At 44.4% G+C, this 25829-nt stretch overlaps 1 protein-coding gene across 4 annotated transcripts in view; it reads right to left on the bottom strand.

Annotated features, from left to right (window-relative positions):
• Nucleotides 1-25829, bottom strand: part of LRRK1 (leucine rich repeat kinase 1) — an 81333-nt gene that overhangs the window by 27376 nt on the left and 28128 nt on the right. For 3 of the 4 annotated variants that reach the window (XM_075431790.1, XM_075431792.1, XM_075431791.1), the window contains 12 exons: nucleotides 18573-18799; nucleotides 17918-18045; nucleotides 17490-17653; nucleotides 16651-16788; nucleotides 12861-12973; nucleotides 11642-11718; nucleotides 8545-8674; nucleotides 7906-8018; nucleotides 6829-7043; nucleotides 4595-4759; nucleotides 2356-2528; nucleotides 245-365 (listed from right to left, as the gene is read on the bottom strand). In XM_075431790.1, coding sequence (XP_075287905.1) covers nucleotides 245-365; nucleotides 2356-2528; nucleotides 4595-4759; nucleotides 6829-7043; nucleotides 7906-8018; nucleotides 8545-8674; nucleotides 11642-11718; nucleotides 12861-12973; nucleotides 16651-16788; nucleotides 17490-17653; nucleotides 17918-18045; nucleotides 18573-18799 — 1764 coding nt within the window. Of the gene's footprint in view, nucleotides 1-244; nucleotides 366-2355; nucleotides 2529-4594; nucleotides 4760-6828; nucleotides 7044-7905; nucleotides 8019-8544; nucleotides 8675-11641; nucleotides 11719-12860; nucleotides 12974-16650; nucleotides 16789-17489; nucleotides 17654-17917; nucleotides 18046-18572; nucleotides 18800-25829 lie in introns of those variants that run through there. The other variant, XM_075431794.1, reaches the window with a different exon arrangement.

Here is a 25829-nt window from a genome sequence, read left to right as displayed (position 1 = left end):
CATGAGAAAAATAGCAGGATCAGTATCAGACAGCAATCACTCTGCTGGTGATGAACTGGCTAAGCCATCTCCCCTTTGCAGAGATCCTACAGAGCTGTCTTCTCCCAAAGCCAGATAGCCATCTTACATACTTCACATGCCTGTGCGTCAGAAATAACTCCTGAAGTTCACCTCCCAATCCAAAACCAAGCCCCAAAAAAGCCCTCCTCTGGTAAGGATCACCACCAGAAAGCACAGTTCTCACCAATCTCCCTGCAAGTTTCTGTGAGCAAATCGAGCTGCCGACGTCCTTCATATTGCAAGTGACATGAAAAATCAGCTGTCGGAGTCCCTCGAGGCCTTCCAGAGTCTTACATGAGAGCTCACTGCAAAAGTCATGCAAGGGTGAGGATTATCAAACCTTATCAGCACACTGGCTTCCTTTCCAGGCTCACTTTCTCTTATCAGTGACTTTAAATTTCCTGTGTCAGATGAATGGGAGGAAGTCTGTCAGCGAGCATTTTTAGCTTTGGAGAAAAACACGGAGAAGCCTGGAAAAGACACATCAAGCCAACCTCCGCTCTGCCTGCTTCATTCGCTGTGCACTGCTCTTCCATCCCCTATGTACTGTAACCTCTGGGGACTTCCCCGGCCGACTGACCGCAGTCATCGCCCTCTTTCCCTTCAGTGCTGCACACCTCCGGGAGGGACTGTGGGAAGGAGGAAAACACTGTGCTCCGGCAGTCGCTGGAGACGAGTCCAGTTCTCCCCGCCTCAGATCAAAGAGGCACAATGATGACTACCAGACACCTTTTCCCACCCTCATTCTGGCCCTTGCTCAGCTGGATCCTGTGATTTGGGAACTGATGCTTAGATCCTAAAAGCTGGCATTCATCATCTCTTTCACAGTGAAAAACCTGCTCTCTCCAGCTCCTACTATTTTTGGTCTTTTTGTAGGCTGAATAAGAGTGGTTGTCTTCCACTTTGCCCAACAAAGGGTCTTTCTAACTGATCCTACACACGTTCCAGTGGCAGACAGAAAATCCTTTGCTAAGACAAGATGCTTTGTCTTAAACCTCAGCCAGGAGTGGCACTGGGAAGCGTGTGCTCACTGGGATGCTGGAGGACCAGCACTGATAAAAGCACCCTGGGCTCACCCGCACAAGGCTTTCACTACGCACACTCCTCACACTCCTCCAGCTGCCCAGAGTGTTGCTCAGAGGAGCCCCACCCCGCTGCACGGTGGGGTGCGAAGGAGAGGCATGGGAGGGAGGAGGCAGGAAAACAGGCACAACTCTGACTGGAAGGAAATGCAGGGGAAAGTAAGATGAAGAAGGAGAACGTGTGGGATGTGGGGCAGGGTGAAAGAAAGTCCCCTTGAGAATGACTGAGATCGTGGTAGGATGCTCTGTGGTGATGGGAAAAGAGGCTTGAGGAGACCAAAGCACACAGCTTTCTCTTTCTCACTGCAAGTCTCTGTGCCCCACACCGGGTCCCTGGTAGTCCTCCTAACAGGAAAGAGCCAGCTGAGATGCCCGACGCAGTGCTTGCGTCTGCAGAAGAGAGCGTGGGAGGTCTCCTGACGACTCTGCCCTGTGGCAGATGCGAAGCACTGGGCACATCCGAGCCCCTTCTTTACGTGCCAGCCGCCACCTGCTCTCACCCCAGGCGCTGGCGATTCCACACGGTTTGGTGCCAGCCTGCTGCATCCACGCTCCCCTTGTGCTGTGCGCTCCCTTGGCCGACAGACCCGCACCTTTCCCAGCCAGCGAAGCCTCCTCTCCCCAAGGGCATCCTCCGTCAGCCGAAGGAAGGGAGCAGCGTCAGACTCCACGGCCTGACTGATATCGATCTTTGGGACAGCACCAGCCCTCCGTTATCACACCCGGAGAACTCAGATTGCACAGGGGACTCGGAGGGCTCACCCACCCCTTGCCCTGCCAACACTGTCACGAGAGCTGCGTTCTCACGTCAGCTAGCAAGAGGTTCCCACGCAGCCTCCCCTTAACAAACCCCGCAGCACTCACCCTGCAACAGCCATGCTCTCAAGCTCTGCAGCATTAATTACTCAGGCTGTACCTTCCCTCTTTGTGACTAATAAAGTGTATCACCATTTCAAGGTGAGAAACCTGAGTGGAGCAGCAGCACTAAAACAGGCTGGCTTTGGAGCTTCCAGCTCTCAGACCCATGATGAGACCTCTGGGCAACACTGAACTTCTCTCTGATTGTACTACACTATCTCAGTCAAAAATAGATGAAATGCAATGTTGACGAGGCTTTAAATCAGTTCCGTTGCCAAGGAGATCAACCATTACAAAATTGTTTAAAGTGAAATAAAATAAAGTGACTGAGCTTTGGAACGGCATGAGTACTCACTGCAGGTGCTTGAATGTGATATCTGGGAAGCCAGTTGCTCTGGATCCAGAGGGAGACCGACAGAGAGCCAAGACGTACGCCCTCAGAGTTGCTATCCTCTCAACGCGGAACTTAGTTTCAATTAAATCAAGGTGTGTTCCGACCACTAACACCACTGAATTTGGAGCTTTGGCCTGTAAGAGAAAACACTGACAATGATCTCATCCAGATTATGTCACGGTAAATTCAGTGAGGACATGTGAAAAGTGTAATATTTTAAGATGGGGCCGTCATATACATTAATAAAATGGAATATTTCTATAAAATGGAGGCAACCTGTGGAGACAGCCTGACAACAGCAACAAGTGATCTGGGTATTACAGAAGTTCTCCTGCAGCATACAGCTTAATCATCCGCTGCTACTGCAGAGCAGGCAACTGTCCGCTTGGGTTTATTACATCAGGGCTTAACATAAAGGGAGTTGCCGTGTGGTATTAAGTTGCTACAAGTCAGCTAAAGGATGGGAACGATGTCCACTCAGACAAAGGAAAAGAAGTTAGTTAAACCTGTAGCCAGAAGATCTAATTCAGATATCTCAGAAAAAGGCTAGTTACGCTCCGGAATGGATGCCTGGGGAACCATACAAACTTTTTCACTGGAGGTATATGGAGAGGTGAGATAAACTGCTAGAAAAGTCTAAATCTACTTAATCCTGAATCAGTGCAAAGGAACGGATTAGATGATCTCGTGGTTTCTTCCAGCCCTTCCATGTTTCTATCAGAACGCTGGAACGTATCCAGACTAGGGAACATGCTGCCAAATACAATGGGATTGCACAGGCTTAAGCAGGGATCAGTCTGCCGATCCAAATGACTTCGACCACAGAGGAATATTCAGATGCAGAAATACGTGCTTATCTGCAGTCAATCCATTTCTCCCTCACGACGCCCACTGAAATCTCCTAACCGGAACGACACCAAACTCGAACGCTGTGCAGACACAGGAGTGACAGCTGTACCAAGTCAGACCTAGGGGCTCACTTGGCCCAACATTCTGCCTGGAGGCTAACGAAGAGCACACGCACAGGGTAAGCACACAGAGATTTTCCCCGGTGTGTTCTCCCAGTATCCAGCAGCCTGCAGCTCACCAACTTCCTGAGCTCTGAGTTAACAGCACTTGGTGGATTTTTCTTCCACCAGTCTGTTTTTTTTTCAACTTGTGGCACCCACAGCACATTGTAGTTCCAATAAATCCACAGGTTAGCTATCTGTTGTGTTTGGGATACTTCCTGTCATTTGTTTCAAAGCTACCATCTCATTATTTTATTTGATCTCTCCTAATGCTTCTATTGTAAAAGATCACGAACAAAGACTCCCCTGCGGTTTCCTCCTTACCCCCTAAGTCTACATGCAGCCCTCCTCATTTGCCTCTTTCCCAAGCTGAAGAGGCCTCATCTGTTTAATTGCTGTGCACTCGGAAACTTTTCCATACTTTTAACCGTCATGTTAATCTTTCCCTGTATCTTTTCTGATGCTACTGTGTGCTTGCTGGGATGGATTAAGGACACAGGTACCTCATACATTTTTGAAAAATCATAATTATGTTTTCAGCTTTGTTACCGAGTTTGGGTTTTTGATTGGTGCTGACCATTAAGCTAATATTTTTGTAATGTCAAGATGCTTCTTTTTTGAGAGGCACTAGCTTAGAACCCATTTTTGTGTACGCGATGTTAAGACAGACATCAAATAATAAACATTTACAAAAAAATTATGAACGTAGTGTTACAAAAAATCAACCAACACCAACAAATTCACTGCAGCTCTGAGTCTCAGCTGAGAGTTGTCTGGGAGATACTCTCTAGCTTAACTGAATCTAAAGTGTTAAAAATATAACCTCAAGACTAATGTGTGTCTAACCCACACAAGAAAGAAAAAGCTTCAAACCCCCCTCGGAGCACAGTGTGGTCAAACACTAATTCCAAAATAAGTATGTTCAGCCTTACTTCGCAAGGGTTTATAAATCAGCTTTTGTTTCATTCTCTGATGTGTGTGAGGGAGAACAAAGCAAATGATAAATTTAAACCATTAAATATAGCAATACGCCTACAGCGTAATGGAAAATTAATTCCAAAACCTATGCAAAATTCATAGCTTGCAGAGTTTTTAAAAGCAGACCAAAAAGAAACTGTAATATCACATATCTGTGTACTGAGCTATTTCTTGATAAATGGATACCCCAGAGTCCACCAGCGACTTCTTACCTCAATGTTCAGCAACCAGTACTGTAAGTTTGCCACAGCTTCTTCCCCCAGTGCCAAGTTCCATACCACTATGTACAATGCTTTGTCTGTGAAGAAACACTGATTGACTGTAGACATGCTTGCTGGGCCTCCGATATCCCAGACATTGAACTCCACTGAATCAACCTACTTAGACAAAGAGAAGTGTTCAAATCAAACGGTTGTAGTAAATCACAGGGAGATAATAGCTGAAGTATAAACCTACGCCTGCATAATGTATGACACAAGAAGGGTTTCAATGTCCTAATTGTGCCTCCAGGAAAGAAAAATCAACAAGCAATTGTTAAGCATGGCTACCACTTCCCCACAGGAAATCAAGACTAATTACTTGCTGCTGAAACGATAGAGGTGCCCTTGATGCTGGTAAATCTCCAGTTAATGCTGTGGATTCTCCAGTACAAACAAGGGTCTCATTCTGAGCCCTGTATTTCACTGCATCTTGAATGGAAACTGCTTCATCCTTGTCTGTGCCACTCTTGACAGGACTGTTGAAGCTACTTATCTGCCACTGCTATGGGGAACAGGAAACCCCCTGCTGAAATCACTTCCACTGAGCTCAGTCCTAACCGAGCCAAACAGAATATAGATGCTCAGGAGATGGGAAACTTCTCGAGCCTCTCATAAACACCTCCTGCACGTTGCTCAGAGACTTCTGATGCGCGTGCCACACCAGAGATGGGCCACGATTACAGCCACTGTAAATCAGACTCACTGGTTTCTGGGGAGATGTGTGAATGGCGGCCGCTCTAGGTCTGGTTCTTTTCTGAGTATCTCAGCATCCATTCCTCCACGCAGCCCCACAACAGCACCAAGAGGGAGCGTGGTGCTCTGCTCAACTGGTATTCAGGCTTGCAGTTGCAGTAGGAAGCACCTACTTACCTCGGAGGCTCTGCCCCTAAATCACTTGGCCCTGGGGAGGCAAGACGCCTGTGACTGAGCAGAAAACCAAACCCTGCTCCAGCCACTGTCCTCAGAGCATCACTTAACACTGAGTGGGCTCTGTTTACTGGTCCAGGTTCAAGTACTGACTGATCGCACGTGACAAGTTACCTTATGACATGACTTCAGCACGGAGCTAAGGTTCTCGGTAGGGCTCTGATCTCCTAGCATGGTCCCAGTCTGAAGTCTCCCAGAAACAGCTGGAAGAACTTCCATCTGGTTTAAACCAAACCGTAGCTAGCACCAGGACTGCATTGCTCATCCAACAGACCTTCAGCTGTGGGTGTTTATATGGAGAGACAGAGACTCAGAGGTAGGGACAAAAGCCCATTCAGCATTTTGATCCCACTCCAGGTCTCTGATGCTGTCTAGATTTTTATTTTACTCAATTGCTCTTCAACACAAAATGCACAGATCCCTTCTCCCACCAAAGTTTTCTCTTTAAATAGTCAGGCAGTGCTCGCCCTTTTTCTTTGTCTCTGGCCTGGCACTCTTCACTGTAGAATAGCTGAACTCTGCAGGCTCCTCCACCCCTTCCAAAATATTCTGGTGGTCATGGCTCTCATCCAGGAAGGGGAGCCATGCATTTGTACACCCTCAGTTCTGACAAGACCTCAGGACCAATTCTGCATGCTCTAAACTCCGTGTTAGTACGCAGGCAGTGGAGAGGGCCACCTATAAATCTCTCCAATGCTTGAATGACTTCAGTGCTGTCCAAATGAGTTCAGTATGGGTCGACACACTCTCTGAATGAGCCATCTGAGATTTGGGTGTTTAAGGTATGCCTTAGAAATCCCTGGATCACATCAGAGGTCAGGCATCCCACCTTCCACCCACCTTCCCCACCTAGGACAGTACTGATATCAAGAGTGTCCAGCTTTAGGTACTGATGTCCAATTTTCTGGCCTCAAATGAAAGGACAATCTGCTTTAGAGAAGCTGATTTAAAACATGGTCTCAGATCAGTGTCCAAAAATCAGCCACGCTGGGAGAGCCAGACTTTAGGCAGTCTACACACGGCTCTCTCTTGTTAGGATACAAAGTTGGGTGCTCAGGAAAACAGAACTGTCCTCTAATACCAACTGGAAATGAAACAGAGGAATTGTGATGGGTCTAAACACGTCACTTGAGAGGTGTTTACACTACTCACAGGTAGTGGAACTGTTCTTTAAACAAGGGCAGGTGATTTCAGCCTAAAAGGGACACTGCAGGGCTCAAACATCCCACTGGGGCTAACTCTTTCCAGTTCTTTTTCACCTTTGCCTTGTGTCCCACTGGCTTGGGGAGCTCCCATTTTGTTGTACGTATGGTGGCATCGCTGTGCATCATTTGAGGGACTTTTCCTGTCTGTAGGATCTCAATCAGTGTCGACTTTCCCTGTCGTGGAGGACCGATGATGATCATCTTCATCAGCTTACACTTCTCTGCTTTGCGCAGCTGTGCTCGTAAGTACGCCAGCACTGTTTTGGGGCCTATGGGAGGGGAAGTGAACAGGCTTTATCTGTGGTTAGCAGTTACAAATGTACATATGTACAGCAGGACTGCACAAAACCTACTGCTGCAGACACATCAGCTGAATTAATATTTTCCCTGCAATTTCGCTGTGGGCTGAGACAACCCAGAGAATAAACAAAGAAACCTCTAGTGGACAAACCTGAGACAGAGACCCCAGAAAAAGGTCACTGCTCTGAGACCATACAATGGAGCACTGTAAGAAGAAACAAATGCTGTGACTCGTATGCTTCAGAAGCTCAAAGGAAACATAAAATACTAATTTAGTATTGGAAAATACTCAGTTTTTCCTTCTACTTTTATGTTTCCAGTTAAAATTAGATTTAAGCTTCAACAGCGTGCTGGAGAAAGAATAATTCCTAATAACTTTGTTCCCACATGATTTTCTTATTAAAACACACAAAAAAGAAGACAGTATTGTAACAGATCCAAAAACCTAGCAGCTTACAATAAGGTCACTTCCATGTGACTGTCAGTGCTGATCGTAAACATTTCAGTCTTTAGAAAGACCATCTAAATACCATAAAATATGCACATTCAGAAACAAAGACATGGAATTTATCCATCATGCATAGTGCAAATGAAGCACTGCATTTGTAAGTCACAATTTTAACGTGTGATCTCTCTTCAATCGATCATATAGCCAGAGCTTGGCACTGATTATCAAATTTGCAAATACGTGTAGGAGGTTTCCCTATGCAATTCCAGTTAACTGCAACAAGGGCTTGGGTGCTCACTGTTCCTGTTCAGGACCATGAAAAGGAAGCGATTTTCATTATACGTTCAGTCAATTTAATAAAGAACACACAGGATCAGCCTTACCCTCTTTTCTGATCTCTGCAGGAACGTTATTGATATTTAGTTCCTCGATATCCAGCTGCCAGAGATTAGCCAGCTGTCCAAGTTCTGGAGGAAGCTCTCGGATACCAGGGTTACTGTACAAAAACAAATAAATGTACCAACAACCAAGCTTTGTGTGTAAGTAGCTGCTCTCACGGACTCTCAGATTACACTATTCTCTCCTTGCAGAAATGTTCCATTAACATTTTAATAAGACTACTCAGCACTTTAATAGTAATTTCCATTCTAAAAGTGATGTATAACCTCAATTTATCCTCTTTAAGCGTAATCATCTTTACTGGATAGTTGAGGAAATAAAAGCAAAAATGATGAGTTACTGACTCTAACGCTATAGAAGCTGAGAGCAAAAAGCCAGAATGAACTAGAGGCACACTAGATTCCCAGGCCTGTGTTCAAAGCATTAGATCATCTTCCCCAATTCAAAAGGCCAGCCTCCTCCTTATCTAAAGCAAATGATGGGCACATTTCTAACAAGGGGCTGACTATTTCCAGCTTCTGACTTCAAAAGCACTGGACATCTGGGGTGGGGCTCCGCAGAAGACTGGTCACTAAAACAACATGGAAATAATACTGCATAGCTTTTCCAGGACACGGACTTACTTTCCTAAATAAAGTTCTGTTAAACCTTTCAGAAGGCAAACGGACTGCGGGACAGAGTCCAGCTGATTGTCGTTCAGATAAAGGACTTCCAGAGAATCACTCAGAAATGCTGGAAACTCCAAAAAAGGACCTGGAACAAGACAGGAAAAAAATTGCACCTTTAAAAATTAACAGGCACCAAGGCTCTGGACCAAGAGACTTCACCTTAACTCTGTAGGCAGGACATGAGGTCATGTTCCTTGGCAGGAACCACCACGAAGCAACAGCAGAAAATCAAACTGCCTTCAACTGTGATCAAACATCAATGCTCACATCTCATTTTTTTAAGATCATGGTGATGCACAAGTTTGAAGCTGACAATCTTCAGGACCTCTGGGGTGCTGAAGGAGGAATTCCAGGCCTGCCAAGCTAACTATACCTCAGAGGACGAGTGGCACTGTGTTTCTTGTTGTTGAATAGCTGGTAATACCTTGTGAACTGCCCTCATTCCAGCCTAACAGCTCGCAGTGAAAGGGCATACCAAGGGCACAAGTAGTTCTCAACATGTTTTTTCCACGTTGCCTGAGAACCCAGAAGCTCATCAGAATTTATGCTCAGGCCCCCATGCTGTATCCTGGAGCAATTTACAATGAATCAAAGTCAATAAAAACAGTGAAGAAAACCCAAACTGCAGTTGACAGACTGCTAACCTATGTTGCTTCTAAAACACTGCTGGCATTTGCCCCTCTGTTCTGTTTTAGACTGCAAGGTCTCAGGGCATTTCAGACTTCCTACACGTCTGAGCAGCAACTAGCGTATTTTGGGAGCAACCCAAGCAATAACAGCAACAACTGCATGGCTGACTTGCTGCTGCGGGAGAGGTACAAACAAAGGGAAATTCATCTGGTTCCAAAGAGCATCATTTCACTCCACAAACTACTCCCGGGATAGCAGCATGAAATGCTGCCATGAATTGTGTTGCTGTCTTAAGAGTGTCACATGTATCTACCAAGCAGCATCCTGAAGTCAAGGAAAACTAGGCCACACAGGGACAAGCAGATTCTCAGTCTCTAATTAGGAAAGTACAACCAGCACCATCTGCCGCCTCCACGGTCAAGAAAAGCATCTCCCTGAGATGCCAGACACACTCTTCCTCAAGCATAGGACAGCAGCACTTCTACCAAGATCTTCTTCCCTTACAGAGAAGATTTCAGGAACTTTAACTAGACTTAACCGAAAAAGGGAAAAGAAAAAAAAAAAAAAAAGGAAAAGGTTCTCTCATGAGAAAATTTCCCAGTTCTAATATTAACAGCATTTCAGGCCTGAGCTATGATCAGAAAAGGAGTCGGATAGAGTCTCACTGTCTGCAGCGGTGTTTTATATACGTGACAGGACTGTCTGGTGTGGGCAGGGTGTCACAGTCCACCTTTGAGTTTTCAAATAAAAAATCATCTTTGGGATTATTTTAGGAAAACAGCAGGCTTATTCATGGATTCAATTCACTTCCTTTCTGGCTCATCGCTGGATTTAAACTTTTCATTGTTCCTCTTCAGTATGCACCTAGGCACAGACAGATTTAGTCCCTCTTGGACACGTACGAGCAAACACCTAAAATAGTAGCAATCCTCTCAATTCACCAACCAGTCCCAGGCAGAAAGAACAGTACTATACTGGAAGCAAGCTCGAGGCGTTTATGAATTGTAATTATTTATTCATGAGTTATTTATGATTTCTCTGGCTTAAGGTCAAATTTTCTTTTAAAGAACTGTACAAAAATTAAAACAAATGCCATCTTTAAAATATATTTTTGGATGACTAAATGCCACCAAAACCACATGTGTGTACAAGTTATTCTGAGATTTATCAATCACGTATAGTAAGCATCCATAAATTATTCTGTTTAAATAATCTAGACTCGAGTAAATAGCTTTGTTGGTAAAACCATATGAAAACCTGCCCCCCACCTCGCTAGGAGTCTTCTGTGAGCAGCTGATGTACTCCAGCTTCTGTTTTCTCTTGATGTTCTTTAAATTCTTGGCCACATCCTCTAGTCTCACCAAGCTATACTTGGCAGAGGAACAGAGAGAAAAAGATGAGCTGGCTTTGCTCTGTCTCTGTGGCTACTCAACCGTGGCACCGGCCAGGTGGGCCACTCTACGCCTTCCTGCAACCTGAGGCAAGCTCAGGCAGCTCGAAGCTGCACCGAGGTATTATGTGCCAAGAAAAATGAGGTAGGATTAGCCTTGCCTGGAGGTCTAGGTAGAGCCTCTGCCTCCCAGATGAGCAGACGGAGGTTAGGACCTCCAGCCCTAACCTATAGCTATGGTCGTACTTGGTGCATTTACCAATTTTACCTGCTCATGTTGACCTGAGATCATGCACATTTTTCAGGAGAACTGAGAAAAGCATTTGCTGCAGGAGGGCCTCTCCCTGCTGCAAGCTGCTGAGGGCTGCTCAGATGTGCGTCATGAAGATGCCAGCTCTATTCCACTCTGCAATTCGCAAAGAATGCGTTAGAGCAAGCCATTCTTCAGGCAACCGAGAATGAGAAAGCTCTCCAAGTGCTTTAAAATAAAACAAACAAACAAAAAGAAACGCAGATGAATCCCGCAGAGAGCAGGAAGCAGTGCAAAGATCTTCAGATATTCCTTTGTTCTCTCTGAGGTTTCACGTGCACTAATGCAGAACATCTCTTTCGCTCTGCCCTAAGCTGCGTGTGCGAATCACAGACATGGGAAAACATGCAATTTACAAATTCAGCAATATAAACAATCCTAAGAGTAGTAAGACCAATTATGGGTTAATTTCCCTTCGACATACCAGTTAGTACTCTGGCTAAAAAAAATAACCTTCATGCAAAGAATAAAAACTCAGTGAAAGAAACAGATTTCACTCCTTCTTCATCGTACTATACTGATGGTACCAACCAGCTGCACCATTTCTTTAGAAACGTTTTATCTAAACATATTTCCTCTTAATCTAAACGCTATTGCACTTAAAATTGCAGATGAATGTAGACTGATTTCCCTCCAGGCAAACTCCACAGACTTCTGCTGCTTCACAGCTCACGTGGCATTCTCAGCACTTGCTTCCGCATTTGCACTGCCGTGTACCTTACCTGCCTCTGGGCCACCGCGCGCCCTGTTCTTCATGGTGAAAAAGGGAATCCGCTTTGTTTTAAATCCCTCGTCACTCCTGTGGGCAAAACAAAACAGTGACACGTGGAGAAAAGAGCTTGGAAACGGCTGTTGAGAACTGTGCTGGAGCTGGGTGCCCAGGACACTACAGGGTGAAGAGTGTGGCCCCATTCAAGGCTGTGGGATACACAGCACAGCTCTTATGGGTTCCTGTCTGCTTTTGAGAGGTAGGATTGAAGCCTGCTGTGCGCTCACAGAGCTAGGCTCCACCAACACTTGTCTGGGCCCAGCGGTTTTCTTCTGGCAAATTAACAGAGCTTTGCAAGGCAGTGCTTTCAGCTCCCAGGGCGAGAGCACTTGACCCCCAGCTTTATGGGTGTCAATGTTAAGTAGGCTGTCAAACGACAAACTGAACAAGCTTCACGAGAAGTGCTGGAGAACCAACCTGCTGCCATTCCCTGCTCTCACCAGAGAGTCTCTGACAAGATGACCCAACAACATGACTCTGGAAATGCACTGAGACATTAAAAAAAACGGTCATTTGTATTTAGCAACTCACACAGCAACTCGTAAGGACTCCAGAAAACTTGCTGGACAGGCACCCAAACAAGAAGACAGAAGTATGACACAATTCAATGCAGTTCTGGAGAAGATAAGGGACCTTTAACTCTCTATGTTAAGCATCCCTATTGTAATTTCTAAACAGAAGAAGATGACTCTTTTATTGGATGACCTCATTAACGTCAGTCTTCTCTACGAACTTGCAGCTGGTTACACTTCCATTTAAAACCCAAAGATTTTTCATTTTTTCCAAAACAATACTCCCACACTAACTACAAACTGCAGTCCAGCCAGATGGTTTATGGTTAAGATATGCTCCCCACAAACTAGTAGGTGTAGCGATGAACCACACACTGGGTTAAAGAAACTTCTACATGCTTTGAAACTAAACTGCCATTATCAGTAATCTATCCACTTAATAAATGATATAGTGTGCTAAATGCCCGAAGAATCAGTAAAGGATAATTCATCACTGTCACAGACAGACAATGTACTTAGAGACACAGTATGTGGATATCAATGCCTTCGATGCAGGTAATTAATTCACTACTGACACCCTTTGTATTACACAAGCGACTGGGTTCGCTATTATTTCTTCAGCTTTTGTTTTCTCAGACAAAATTTGAAAGGAGCACTTACTTCCCAAGTTGGTTTTTTGAAAGATCCAGTGATTTAAGTTGTTTGCAATTCCACTTATCTTGTGAAGGCAATGTAACTAACTGATTTCCCAGCAGCTTCAGGGACACCAAAGCCTAAAAGAGGAACAGCCTAGAGTTAGAAGACAGAGTGCATCAAACACACAGAAGGAGGTTTTTCAGCATGGCCATTAAATAACAGAAACACGACGAAAGTACATCTTATTCATCGGAACATCCTGTCCATGCTGCCTAGCATGCAAACATTTCCTTTTTGTCTCCAGCAAGTATATTTCCTGCATGAAGCAATGCCACTATTAGTTCTGGGAGATTATTAGTCTACTTGCTGACAGGTTCAACTGGAAACAACCCATTTAAGTTTACTTTCAGGGAGGAAACCTTTCCAAATGGAAAAGAACAGTATGATTTACCTACACAGTATGCCACATACAGATGAGAAGTCTTCTGTACATGTGCAAGCTACTGTCAGAGTGGGCTTACACCTGCTGTATATGCATAAGATCTACATGCAAAATGTGAACTATTTCACACAAGAAAAATTTTTAATTGCTTTGTTATTACATACCTACTAAACCAGAAAGGATTTCGATTAACTTTCAAAGATTTATGTAAGTTATCTACTTTTTTTCTCACATCAGAGACAGAAATTTTAAAAAACAGATGTAAACCTGATTTGTACAGTTAACACCATACAGATAGGACTCAGCTGCAAATACCCTGAATAAGGTTAAACACAAGCTCTCCTTTAAATTTAACAGAAATATTAAAGAACAAAATGCAGTTCCCATTCAGATTTGTAAAGTCTGTGTTCTTCCATCTGACTTTAAAAATAATGTTGAGGCTCAAATGATCATTTTCATTTGGTTGAAAATACAATTTTCCACTGAAAAACAGTCTTCTACATAGAGTTTCCAACCAGGTTTATTCTGCAAGTCCACCCCATGAAGACTGAGACAAGCAGAATGTCAGCTGAATTATCTCATGCCACAAGTACAGCAGTATTAATGAATCATACCCCACGGAAATCATGTTTTACCAACAGAGACTTCAGCTTCAAGTGTGTTAAATGTTTTATGTGCTCCACATACTATAAAAGATTTATGCCCCTTTACATCAAGCAGGATTAGCAATGTCTCACGAAGCCAGTCTGTTGGCCTTCCTCCCCTTTTCTCAGACTGGAAAAACAGGAGGTATCCATGTGCCATAAGGGATGGACAACCAGCAGCTGCTGGAATGGCAATTCTCATGCAGAACGCTCCCTCTAGTGATATGCGAGGGGCAGCACTGGGCCTTGGCGGGACTTGGGGAAGGTGAAGTAAAATGCAAAACTGTAGATACGCAGAGCGAACCACTAAAAGTGTTCGAAAACTGTGCGAACTATAAAACCCTCCCTGCCACTCGCGTCTTGACAGCCAAAGCTTTTAGAGTCATTAGTCTTCCCCTGGCTCGAACCTCCAGTTGGAAGGAAGACCCAGTCCTCCCTCGGCGCCTGGTGTCGAGCTCTCTCCAAGTATCAGCATGGGGCTGTTCAATGACAATGCTTCAAACTTCTCCCCCGGAATATCCCAGAGCAGGGGGCGGGAGGAAAGGGCGGCCACACGTTCCAGAATTAGCACAAACTTTGTTCTGTGTGGTCTAGCTGGGGTGCTTCATTTTCAGTCAACTGTATCCACGTTACATGTCCCACACAAACGCTGACAAAGGCCGCTCTTCAGGAGAGCCGAGAGCCTGGTGAGATCATATGCAACGCTTATGTGCCTGCTCCGTAGAGGGAAAATTAGTGACTTTAAACTGTCCGTGCCTCTTCATGACTGTAATTCTGGAGATCACTAGTCCTTGTTTTGTAATTGCTCTTCTCTCTCATCTCTAACTTCTCCATTTTTGCTGCCTTTCAGGAAGAGAATGGGTGCCTCCAGAAGTGAGACAATGGCAGCAGCAGGCAAATTCCTTCAAACCTGCTGCCACGGCATGCAAAAAGGGCTCTGGTGCATTAGATTATACCAGCGGGAAGAAACTGTAGCATCCAGATTAGGCTGCCTCGGTCCGCTCGTGATGTGATGTTCTACCCAGAGAGCAGGAGGTCTCCTCAAGAGAAGCAAACTAGAGCATTAAGAGAAGGCTTGGAGCATGTACAGTTGGTTCCTTCAGAAGGCAACAGACAGGAAGCTGAGAAGGCCTCTGCTTCCCTTAGCACCACGTTTCTCGTCTATACATCATACTAATGACTGTGAGGTGGTCCTAGTCTTAAGACCCCTACACAAACCAGTCAAAGGCCAGTGATAAACTACATGTCCCAGCAGCTTGGGTCAGAGACAGGCTTTCAAGTCACAGTGCCTCCCCTGCTTCCAGCTTTTCCCAGGGAGAAGACAGTTCACTGTTCCTCAGCAAACTGTGTGTAGGAACACGTTAACTGCCCGTTCCTCCTCCTTCTGCACCTGCTTCTGGAGAGGGCTGGAGCATGAGTGCAGCCTCATTCACTAAGAGAAACTCTACAGCCAAGGAGTAGCCCAAGCCAGGGCGGATCTAGGCATGGGCTTTCACCTCCTAGTTGCTCACCACACTCTAGCTCTTGGGGGACTGAAAATACCTGCTATTTATTTCTTTTATGAAGGTCAGGCTGAAGAGATATGGATAAGAACTTGCACTATTTAAGACAGCCAAAGCTCACTAACTTTGAAGACAGACCACCAGCAGGGATTGCACCGAGGTCTTCTCTGATGCCCTGAACTGGTGCCTTTACATCCCTCTGCAGCCTCCGAAGAAACGTGCCCCTGAAGCACCATCTAGTCCTTAATATCTGTCATGGTAGCTCCCACCCGCTGGGCTTATTTCTAATGCATTCAGAAAAAACAAGTTTCGGAGACAATAGTCCATAGGATTCATTCTGTTTCAGGAGAAATGCCAATTGAAACCAAATGGTTACCAAAAAGCAAAGCCAAATCTGCAGGGATCATTAAAAACAACTGAGGGAGCAAACGACCCTCAGCATTCTTCTTCCAGGCAGGAGCAAGAGGCACCTTTGCAGCAGACTCCCGAGGTCCAGACTGGACATGGAGATGAACTATCACTTCAGCATCCTTCCCACTGAGGCCAGCGGTGAAAATCATGAAACTTCTGCACAAAGATTTACCTCTGTTTCTATCTCTGTGACCCTGAGTTTCACAATCTGGAAAGGAAGCTCGGAGGAAACCCCCAAGTTCTGCTTTGTTTCGTGTCGAAACCATGTGAAGCCACAAATTCTGAAGAATTCTGAAGTAAAACTATGGATCTCTGATGTCCACTGGCATGAATTATTTAATCTGCACAAGTTTAAAGACAAAAGAGATGCCAACTAGCATTGTTCAGGGCATTCAAACATGCTATTTTCAGCACAGAAAGACTAATCCTTAATTACACAACACTGGTATGACAGATTAAGAAAAAAAACAACTAGTTGTGAGCACATTTGAGTACATCTATATTCAAATAGTTGGAACTTGCCACTACGATGCAGTGGTTATCTTCCAAACCACGCTCCCAAAACCTGAAAACGACAGACAAAGAGTTCTCAGAAGACCAGTGTCAAAGGCTAGATACCACATCACACTGGCCAAGGACTTGAATGTAGCCATTCAGGAGGTTATGGGCTGCTCAGAGGCTCTGTGCAATTGCTGTGACCATCAGCTCAAACCAGCAGGTAGTCTCCTACCTTAACCGGGCAGCCACTGCTATGACTTCGAGGTCTGAGTCGGTATTAAGAGAAATACTGTGCAGGAGGAAGAAAGGCCACTTACTTCAAGCTGGAAGAGTCCCGGTGGAACTTCTTTTAGTGAGTTCTCAGAAAAATCCACTTCTCTGAGGTGATTTTTCCAGAAAATAGTCAATGCATCAGGTAGGAATTCCAGTGAGTTTCTAGACGCTTTACAACATTTCTGGAAAACACAGAAGAAAAAACACCCACAGAGTAGTAATCATCTCTTTAAATAACAAGGTAGATCAGCTGTCACATGTTTAAGCCATTAATAAACTCTTTCTAGGCGCTCTCTTTAGCTGTTTCGATCTAGATAAATTATTGTGCATACAGGCACATAGGATTTGCTGAAGAGATGCACTCAATTGATGGGCAAATTCTTTGGTGGGAAAAAAGTATTTCAGAAGTTATTTTGAAAATTATCCCCATTTGCTTTTCAATCATAACCAAACATTTCACCAAAGTATACTCTTCTCCTGCTATCCCTGTAATAACGAGGAATGAAGTCACCGATGGGTGGCTATAGATGCCCTAGTTAGCCATGGGTTTGGGCAAAGTTTACTTTGAATGAAGGCTGTGTGTTCTGTAAAATGATCCTCACAATACTTCTGCTCATATGAACTACAGAGAAAATGAACACGTCCACATAAGACATGCTTCTAGTAGCTTTCCACCAATTCCATCAACATAGTGAAAACAGGGCAGAACCTCAGAAAGATTAGATCTGAGATCCATAAACCAAATCAGACAGGGGCACTTGTACAGAGACAGAAAAGCCTTTTAGCCCAAGACGTCTGACAGCTTTTTAAGCATCACAGAATATTTTTTGCATTGTTTCAACAGCTTTTTCACCTCTGACTCTGTCAGAGCAGTTCGACTTACCAAGGGGCAGGCCCAGGGATCTGGAAACACTTTCAGCTGATTTCTGGAAACATTCAGTATGTTTAGGGCCTTGAAGCAGTATAGAAAAACCGTTGGAAGTTCCACCAACCTGTTGTCAGAGATGTCAAACTCCTGCAGCTTCCTTAAGCCAATCCAATTAGTTGCTAGAGAACACAAAACATTGTGGACTTGGTGTAAGCAAGATAGCAGTCTGATCTGGCAAGATGCTGAATACTTACTAGATAAGAGCCAAAGAATTTAATGGATGATACAAAATAACCAGGCCTCTTCATGTACTTTGGACAGAGGATTGAGAGACACTAAGCATCTCTGGCTAATACTGGCTGTAAGTCGTTATTATAACAGTTTGGGCTTCTCTCTTACAAATCAGACCTTGAAATGTAAGTGTAACACTGGACTGTACGTACTGTTCTCCTCGTCAAATAACTTCTCCATATAATTTTTAGCAGCAATGAGTTTTTTAAGGTTTTTAAGATGTAGGAATCCAGATGGGAGAGTAGAGAGCCTGTTGCTGGATACGTCGATCTCGAGTAACCTGTAAGTACAGAAGATCCTCAGTCAGGCATCATTAAAATGCTAGCAAAGATTCCCATTGCCATAGACATCTATTTTACCAGGACAGCTTTAGGTCTGAACGAAAGCAGCTGGAATGTGCTCTCACAAGGCAAAACAAAAAACCCTATCTAGAAAATTAACCCCTCCAGCGAGCAGACAGAAATGGTCTGGACAGACAGCAGACCAGATAATTGATCCAAGCCAGCAAATGTCAATTTCAGTCAGCTCAGGGCTTAGACTTAGAGGAGTGGGGCCCACCAGAACTGAAGAAAAGCAGAAGCAACATGAGACAATACAGGAATAAAAGTCCCTACAATTGTCCTGACAACTGACACGGAAACACTAAGAATGCAAAAGAGCAAATCTTAAGTTGAACCTTGCAGCAGACAGAAAATAAACCAAGAAGCTCCTGCATATGCTTTTCACTTACGCGGTTTCACACAACTGAATCATTTGCACCTGCTCTCCGTACGGGTTCAGTCTGCTGTAGGCATCCAGCACACACACCTTGTACATATAATTTCATCGGATGACTGTACGCTGGGTAACTCCGTCAGCTGATTGTCAGCCAGGCTGAGCTTCCTGAGGTTTATCAGGCCCCATGGGATCACGGATGGAAGGGAGACCAGGCAGTTGGCAGAGAGATCAAGCTCAGTTATCTGACAGGAGATATCAATCAGCCAGTCCAGATCCACCCAGGGCAGTTTGAGGTTTGACCAGTTCACACACAAAGCCTGCATATGTCAAACAAAGAAGAGAAACTCATGTTAGTAAAATCCAGTTGTTCTCGACTGGTGTTACACCACTGGGAATCTGGCAGATCAGAGCATAGACCGTAAACATTTTGCTCACTTTCCGATCTGCTTCTAGGAGTTAAACTGACTCAGAGTTGAAATCATGCCTGGGTTATCAGCAGTCCTCACCATATAGCTGCTCCTTGATCTCACTCCAAAGACCACGAGCAAGCGCAAGCAGGGACTTGGACGTCTTTGCTGTCCATACATCAGCTCCAATGTGCCCCACAAAGGGCGAGCTGCCCTTGCCCAAAACCAGCACTCTCATCCAAGAGCTGGACAGACTGTAACGATCTGTTCATCCAACAATATGCAGTAAGTCTCCATGGGGCTGGGCTCCCTGTCCCGCAAGATGCATTCACACCCTACGCAAGCAGCATGATACGGACAGATCATGGAAACCCATCTTAAATCCAGACTCTGCAGCCCAAACTCCGTTCCGTCTCTTGGACGTGGCCTGCATCGCTGCTCAGATCTCCAAGGGACTCTGAACACCAATGGAGGCCAGGCAGGCCCAGAGGAACCCCTGTGGAGCAGTTGGCCACTGAACCTCTTGCGAATCTTCGCTTGTGCGTCCGTAGGGAGGACAGGGACAGATCTGCGAGTGCAGTAGTGACTGCTTACAAGGAGGCCTGTTGCTGGAATAATTAATATATGCCCAGGCACTGCTCTTCTACCGTAAACCTTACAACAACAAGCAGTCAAACCATTCTGGGGAAGTTTTAGGTTTTGCAAAGGAACATCTGGGAAAGGCAAGGAAATGCAAACGCCCTCTTCTAAAGCACTTCTAAACACTAGAAATTTGCTCAGTATCATTTAGGAAGATGCTTTAGTATCTGAGAGACATCATTTTCACAGTTGCTTCCTTTCTAGATAATGTTCTGCTGCTTTTGACAGTAAGACAAGAAATTCGTTTTATCCTCTTTTGGAAATAAAACAGAAGTTGTTGTGAAAGGCATAACTACTTCTTTCAGGCTCCAGCTTAGACAGAAGAAAACATGAATGCATAATAGTCATCAATGCAAGTAAACAATCCAAGGCTGCCTTTTCAAGATCATCTCATTGTGTTCCAATGAGATCTATGTTCCAAAAATACTCATTTTTAAATTTTTAGTCCCAAACAATTTTCATAAGCTCAATGTTTTTGACATAATTCGCCCCAAAGATAGCCTCAAGGAAGCGATCGTTAATTCTCCACCAGGAGGCAGCAAGAACCTGACAGCAAATTTAATTTGTTTTCCAATTCCCAGTATTTGGCGCTCAAGCTTTTTAACCACAAATTTAAAATTAAAAGGAATATATCTGGGGAAGGGAGAGAAGGAAAAGAGAAACAAATGCTTATTTGAGACTCAGAACTCTAAGTAATGGAGATCACACAGTTCAAACATCTAGGAGAATGGAATAAAAGGTGAGCACAAACAGTTGCACTTTTTAGAAATGAACAGTGGTCATACTTAATCATAGTGCTTTTCAAATGTTCACTAGCAAAGCCTCTGGACAGCCCTGCAAATATGAATTAAAATATGCCCATCGTATCACCAGGGAAAGAAAGGCAGAGAGCACAAGCTGTTTGTGTAAAGCTACACCCACCGTCCTGCCACAAGGCATCCATACAAAACACAGCAAGCCAGTTCCAACAGGAAATCAAATTAAGCAGAGTATCCATTGCTACTGCAAAATACACAGTTCCTAATGGGAGTTACAGTGCAAAGCTTTCACACTGTCAATAGACATATCCTGCTTTTTTGTTAGACTTTCCAAGTCTGTATATTTAACAGCTTCTTGCTTACAAACTCCTGTTTAAAATTCTGTATGTAGTTTTCTGTAATTTTCTCTCACCGGTAACAGCCCAAGACTGAGCTTGTTTACCTCATTGGACAGCAACCAGTTGTGATTTATGGTAACAGTATAAACACAGAGGTCAGATTCCCTTTTCCATCCCTAGCTACCCTACACATCAGAAGAGATGGAGGGATGTGCTACTGATGCTAAGGGACAGGAAGATCTTCCCAGCATGAGGAAACCTCACTGAGGAAGAGCACATTTGTGCTGAGACACTTGACTAGTATTTCCTGGTTCCTAGAATTGCTCATAACAGGAGCCAGATCCCTAAATCCAGATAACACAGGAAACAAGCTCTACACCACAAACAAAATCCTCAAGCAGTACTGGTATCTGTCTGGCTACTTACATGCACGTTTATGGCACTACCCTATCTTATAATATTAGCACTCTTTATTTTGGAGAGAAAATTGTCAGCTGGTTTGGGTCTCAGCTGAGGTCACCAAAAACAACTTACAAGGGTACTGATGCCAGAGGAGGGAGGAGTGCCTGCCTGGGGCGAGGAAGAGGCCAGCATCACCGCAGCTCCATCCTAGATCATCTACAATTGCCTCTGATAGAAATACAGCTTAATCATCAAGGAAATTCTCTTACTGATGTTGTTTATACAATATTGTGGTTTGCAGTAATGCCAACAAAAGCCTTTTTATGCCAGGACAATTAAACCTACACCGTGACTTCTGCTCATACAGGGAAAAGCCCATCACCCTCCTACCTAACGATGCTGGATAAAATCACACACTCTGCGTTAGCAAAACCAAACCCGTTGGCTTAGGAAAGAGTCAGGAAAAGGCCTGATCCCCAGCTACCTGTGCTTCGTGGAGATATTTAACAGGAATGGCCTCTGCAGGCTAGAAGAGAAAGGTGGAACAAAGATCCAGCCACTGAAAGTATTATACAAGCACAGCCTGCCTACATTTTTGAAAAACGTTTTAACAGGGAATTGGCCATTTTAGCAACTAACCTTGGCTGGCAATGCATACCCTGTCCTGATACTTTCTTTCCAGAAGAAACTTTTTCAAAAGCTGTTCTGAGACTGCCAAAACTTGGAGGCAGAGGGGTAAACCAGAACGAACAGGGGAAAATCCAAGCTTTTAGGCAGCAGTTCCAGACAACACATCTATGGTCTAAAAATTAACTGCTAGTAAGGAAGCGGCTTCCTGCTTACCCATATTGTTGTTAAGACATGGGGTACAGAAATACAACCACAGCACTGAGGGTTACAGAAAGGTGGATTCGTCTCAGCCTGTCCATCAGACCCATCAATTATCTCCTGTAACCATCACAAAGACCTTGTTCAGAGGGAGACTAAACCTCAAACAATGAAGCCATGGAGATCAGCCACACTCTCTCCTCTGCTTCCCTTCACAGCTTGCCATCTGCCAACAGCAGGGAACAGCAACACCCTTCACGGAGATCTAAGGCTGCGGCAGCTTTTTACTGACCCCAGTGCTGCTGGAGCAAGGGGGTAGATCAATCTGGGATGAAGATCTGGCTGTGAGACTAAAGCTACTTTTCACCCTGAAACAAGGAAAACAGTGCCATTACATTCAATGTTGGCCTCAGCGCTGAAGCTGTTCATTATTATCCCATGTACATTACGATGACAAAAGACTCGCACTGCCGTGGGCAGGACACATATCAAAAATGTCATCCAGAGGAGATTTACCCTGGAAGTTCAGGACAGCTTTCAATGGTACACCAAGATGGAAGTGGTGCCATCCTGGCACTTCTCCTTTGGCAACAAGTATTGCCACCATGGCTGTGGATGCCTAGGAACTGCACCATGGCCCAAACAGAAAACAGGTAAGGAAAATTTTCCTGGCTTTTTTTGAAACCTCTTTTAGCATCTGATCTAATGTGGGATGCTCTGTAGCACCTTTCCTAAGACAAGTATCTATGACCAGAGTATTGAACCCCATGAACTACTCACACATTTTACATAAACCAACACAAGCAAGAAAACTGAGATTTACAGATAAAAATCTGGGCAAAAGGCTATCCACAGGTCCTTCAGTCACACAGAGGATGCATATAACCATACAGGGCTTTGAAATTCTGACAGTGATGGGAACAAAGGCCCGGAGAGCCGGCTTGCTTGTCTGGTTTCCTCCTCACAGGAGAAAGCAGGCACTTGTGGTTCAGGTCCTGCATACAGGCTCCAGAGCCCCAGATTTCTTGTGTGACACCAGTCACCATCTCATACTACCCAGACTCTGTTTGCCAGACCATACAATGGGACAGTAACATCTCCTCTTCTCCCAGTGGAGCCAGGAGTAAAAATGCACTACAGACACCAAAACCCTCTTTTCCTGCTTAATTAAACTGTGCCCAACAAATCTGCAATTAAAAAAATCAGAAGGAGGAACTGATGGTGCTTCTTTTCTCCCTCAGTTCCTGCTCTGTTTCAAGATTATTGTTCTTTACAGTGGGCCCAGGCTTTTATTTCAGTACAAAAAGTACTTGTCCTTGAGTACACCAACCAATGCAGTAATAATATCTATAGCCTGCTTTTAGCAGGTGGAAGCAGGACCATACGTCTCTGCTGCTTCTCATTTCAGACTGATACTCCTGTCTACTTAGCGTTTAGATTCCTGTGTATCATTTACCTCAAAAATGCAGAGCCGTGGCCTCAGGGTATTTAATGTGATAGAAAGATACCTGTAGAATACAGACAGTGAGTTCTAAAACCACAGACAAGATTGTAAAATACAACACCTGCTATGAACGCTGCGGGGTAGGTGTTCTCACCTCCTAGGCAGCTTTTTGAATCTCAACAGTAGGTGCCTTGCACTCAGTCCTCCTCCCCACTCAGAGCCAAGGACTGGCAGCGTCTCTTCTACCCGAGTACTGCAAACTGGAGGATCAGCCAAGCCCCTTCATGTGACCGGGGGACAGTGGACCGAATTCACCTTGGTGCTACTAACCTGATGTTGGTGAAATTACCTTAGGGATTTACTTGGGTCAGCACTCTGCGGTGAAAACAAAATTAAGTGAAAGAAAGCCTGATAGCAATGCCACGAAGAAAGGGGATTTCCTCCCCAACTCATACTTAATCATCTCCACTATCTTCCCAGAAAAGCCCATTTCTTCCATGCCAAAGGTCTGTGATACTGAACATGCAGTGCCCAGGGATCAGCTCAACTCTTCTCCATCTGGCACCGGCTGGTGAGCTCTGGGCTCAAGTGAGAGGGGGACAGTGTTCAGAGGCTGTTAGGTCCTGGGAACAGCCTGACTCTGGGTGGCTTAGTGCTCTTCAGAAGGGCAAGGAAAACTTCTGCAGACTCTCCTGCCAAGGACAGAATTTCTCAATATCAGTCCTGAAAACTAAATGGAAATCTTCTACTGCAGTGATGTAAGGGCAAAGGACTGGAAATTGTGCAGAAGCAAGAAACCCCACTGTTCTTGGGCAAATGATGAACTACAAATACAAAAAAATATTTACTTAGATTTGAGACCAGTTGGTAAGGTGATTAAAAAAGGCTGTTGTGTGTTTCTCCTAAATGACATGATATGTCCCAACAGAACCTTGCTGTAGACGGGATATTCTGAGGATGGTGATCTAATTCCTCCATCAATAATGCTGCTGTGAATCTTAAGTGGAAATGCTGCAGAATAACTGAGACTAGCCAGGCAGTGGATAAAGAAATCAGAGCAGGATCACACACATACATATACATTTGTACCCCTGGGTATAAAATTCTTGGCAAAACATTTCCTAAGGAAAATGCCACAGTTTAAGCTCTTTTCTGGGCTGTAATGGGAAAAAATAAATATATATATATATATCTCACACTGCACACACTGGAAAGTTACTTATCTCCATGCTGATTATATCTATCGAAATCTGGAATCTGTGCCTAGTCACTTCAGTGCAGGGGGTTTTTTGGCATTTGTTACCTGTTCCTGTTAAAATGGAGCACTTCCTCTCTTCAGCAAAACAGTGGTTTGCTCTGGGGATAAATTTATGCCAGAAAAAAAAAAAAAGGAGAAACAGGTATTAGAACAATTGGATGTAACTCCTCTTGTCTCAGGAAGTGCAGCACTATGCACAACGCAATGGCTGCCTGGAAGGTGCGGCAGCTAAACCGAGCTCCCCAACCACATTCTATGCATAGCTGCTAGCAGTCACCACTGTGAAATCAACTGGAAGTCAACTGTGCCGTTTTTTTAATCGGAGATAGCACAGATAGGACAAACTCCTATTTTTTTAATTTGAAGTTCTGGGCTCTTTCTGAAATGATCGGTGCTCCCTCTGTCCCGTCCAAGAGCAGAGACTTTTCAGCATCCAGCTGGCTGCCATACACACCGTAGTCTCTGTGCAATTCTCCTTTGCTTCCTCCCAGTGCAAAATGCTACACAGCACTTACACAACCAGACTTGCATTCATGGACTTTAGGAGGTGTGAGGAAAGCACTGAGGCAGCTCATCTGCAGCTGCCATGAAGTCGTGTTTTAAAAAAATTATCTGGGTGTGTGACTATCACTTCCCAGAGACCTGAGCTCTGCAGACAAACTAGGATAGATCTTTCTGAATTTGGCCCAGGCTGCCAAAATGAATTCAAAGAAAAAGCATTAAATAAGCAAACATATTAAAAATAAACAGCTACTACAAGAATCAAGGTCAAGTTTCTGAGTCTGTTTTTTCATTTTTTTTTCTTTTTCTATTTTTTTAAACCAGGTCCTTCTGGCAATTAGCTGATGTTTTAAGACTGCTCTCTTCTTCGCTCAGGGTGTGACAACAGCAAAGCTGAGTCATTTTTACAGCAGCTAAGTTAAATATTGCCAACAAGTTCACATGGAAAACAGACCTCTTCCCTCTGATTCAAACATTTATTCCAAGTTTATTCAAGCTGAATTATCCAGTTAATTGGGTTTTTTTCCTTCTAAAAGGCATGTCGTTTTATCAGCTCTTTTCCAGCAACATCTAAGATTTAGCTTCCTTTTGTTTACCTGTCGATGAAACCAAGAATCCCACAGGGAGGGCTCTAAATCTGCTGATTGAACCTGACGAAGTCCAGCTCACACACGTGGACTGTTGTCCCTAACACTCACAGTATCGTTGGAAATCCAGTGAAACAGGACTTTGGCAGGAAAACAGAGAATGGAGAAGTTTGTAACACTATGAA

Source organism: Opisthocomus hoazin, chromosome 10 (assembly GCF_030867145.1).
Source record: "Opisthocomus hoazin isolate bOpiHoa1 chromosome 10, bOpiHoa1.hap1, whole genome shotgun sequence".
NCBI classification, from domain to species: Eukaryota; Metazoa; Chordata; class Aves; order Opisthocomiformes; family Opisthocomidae; genus Opisthocomus; species Opisthocomus hoazin.
Note: the sequence above shows the minus strand (reverse complement) of the source record. Positions and strands in the feature narration are given on the sequence as shown.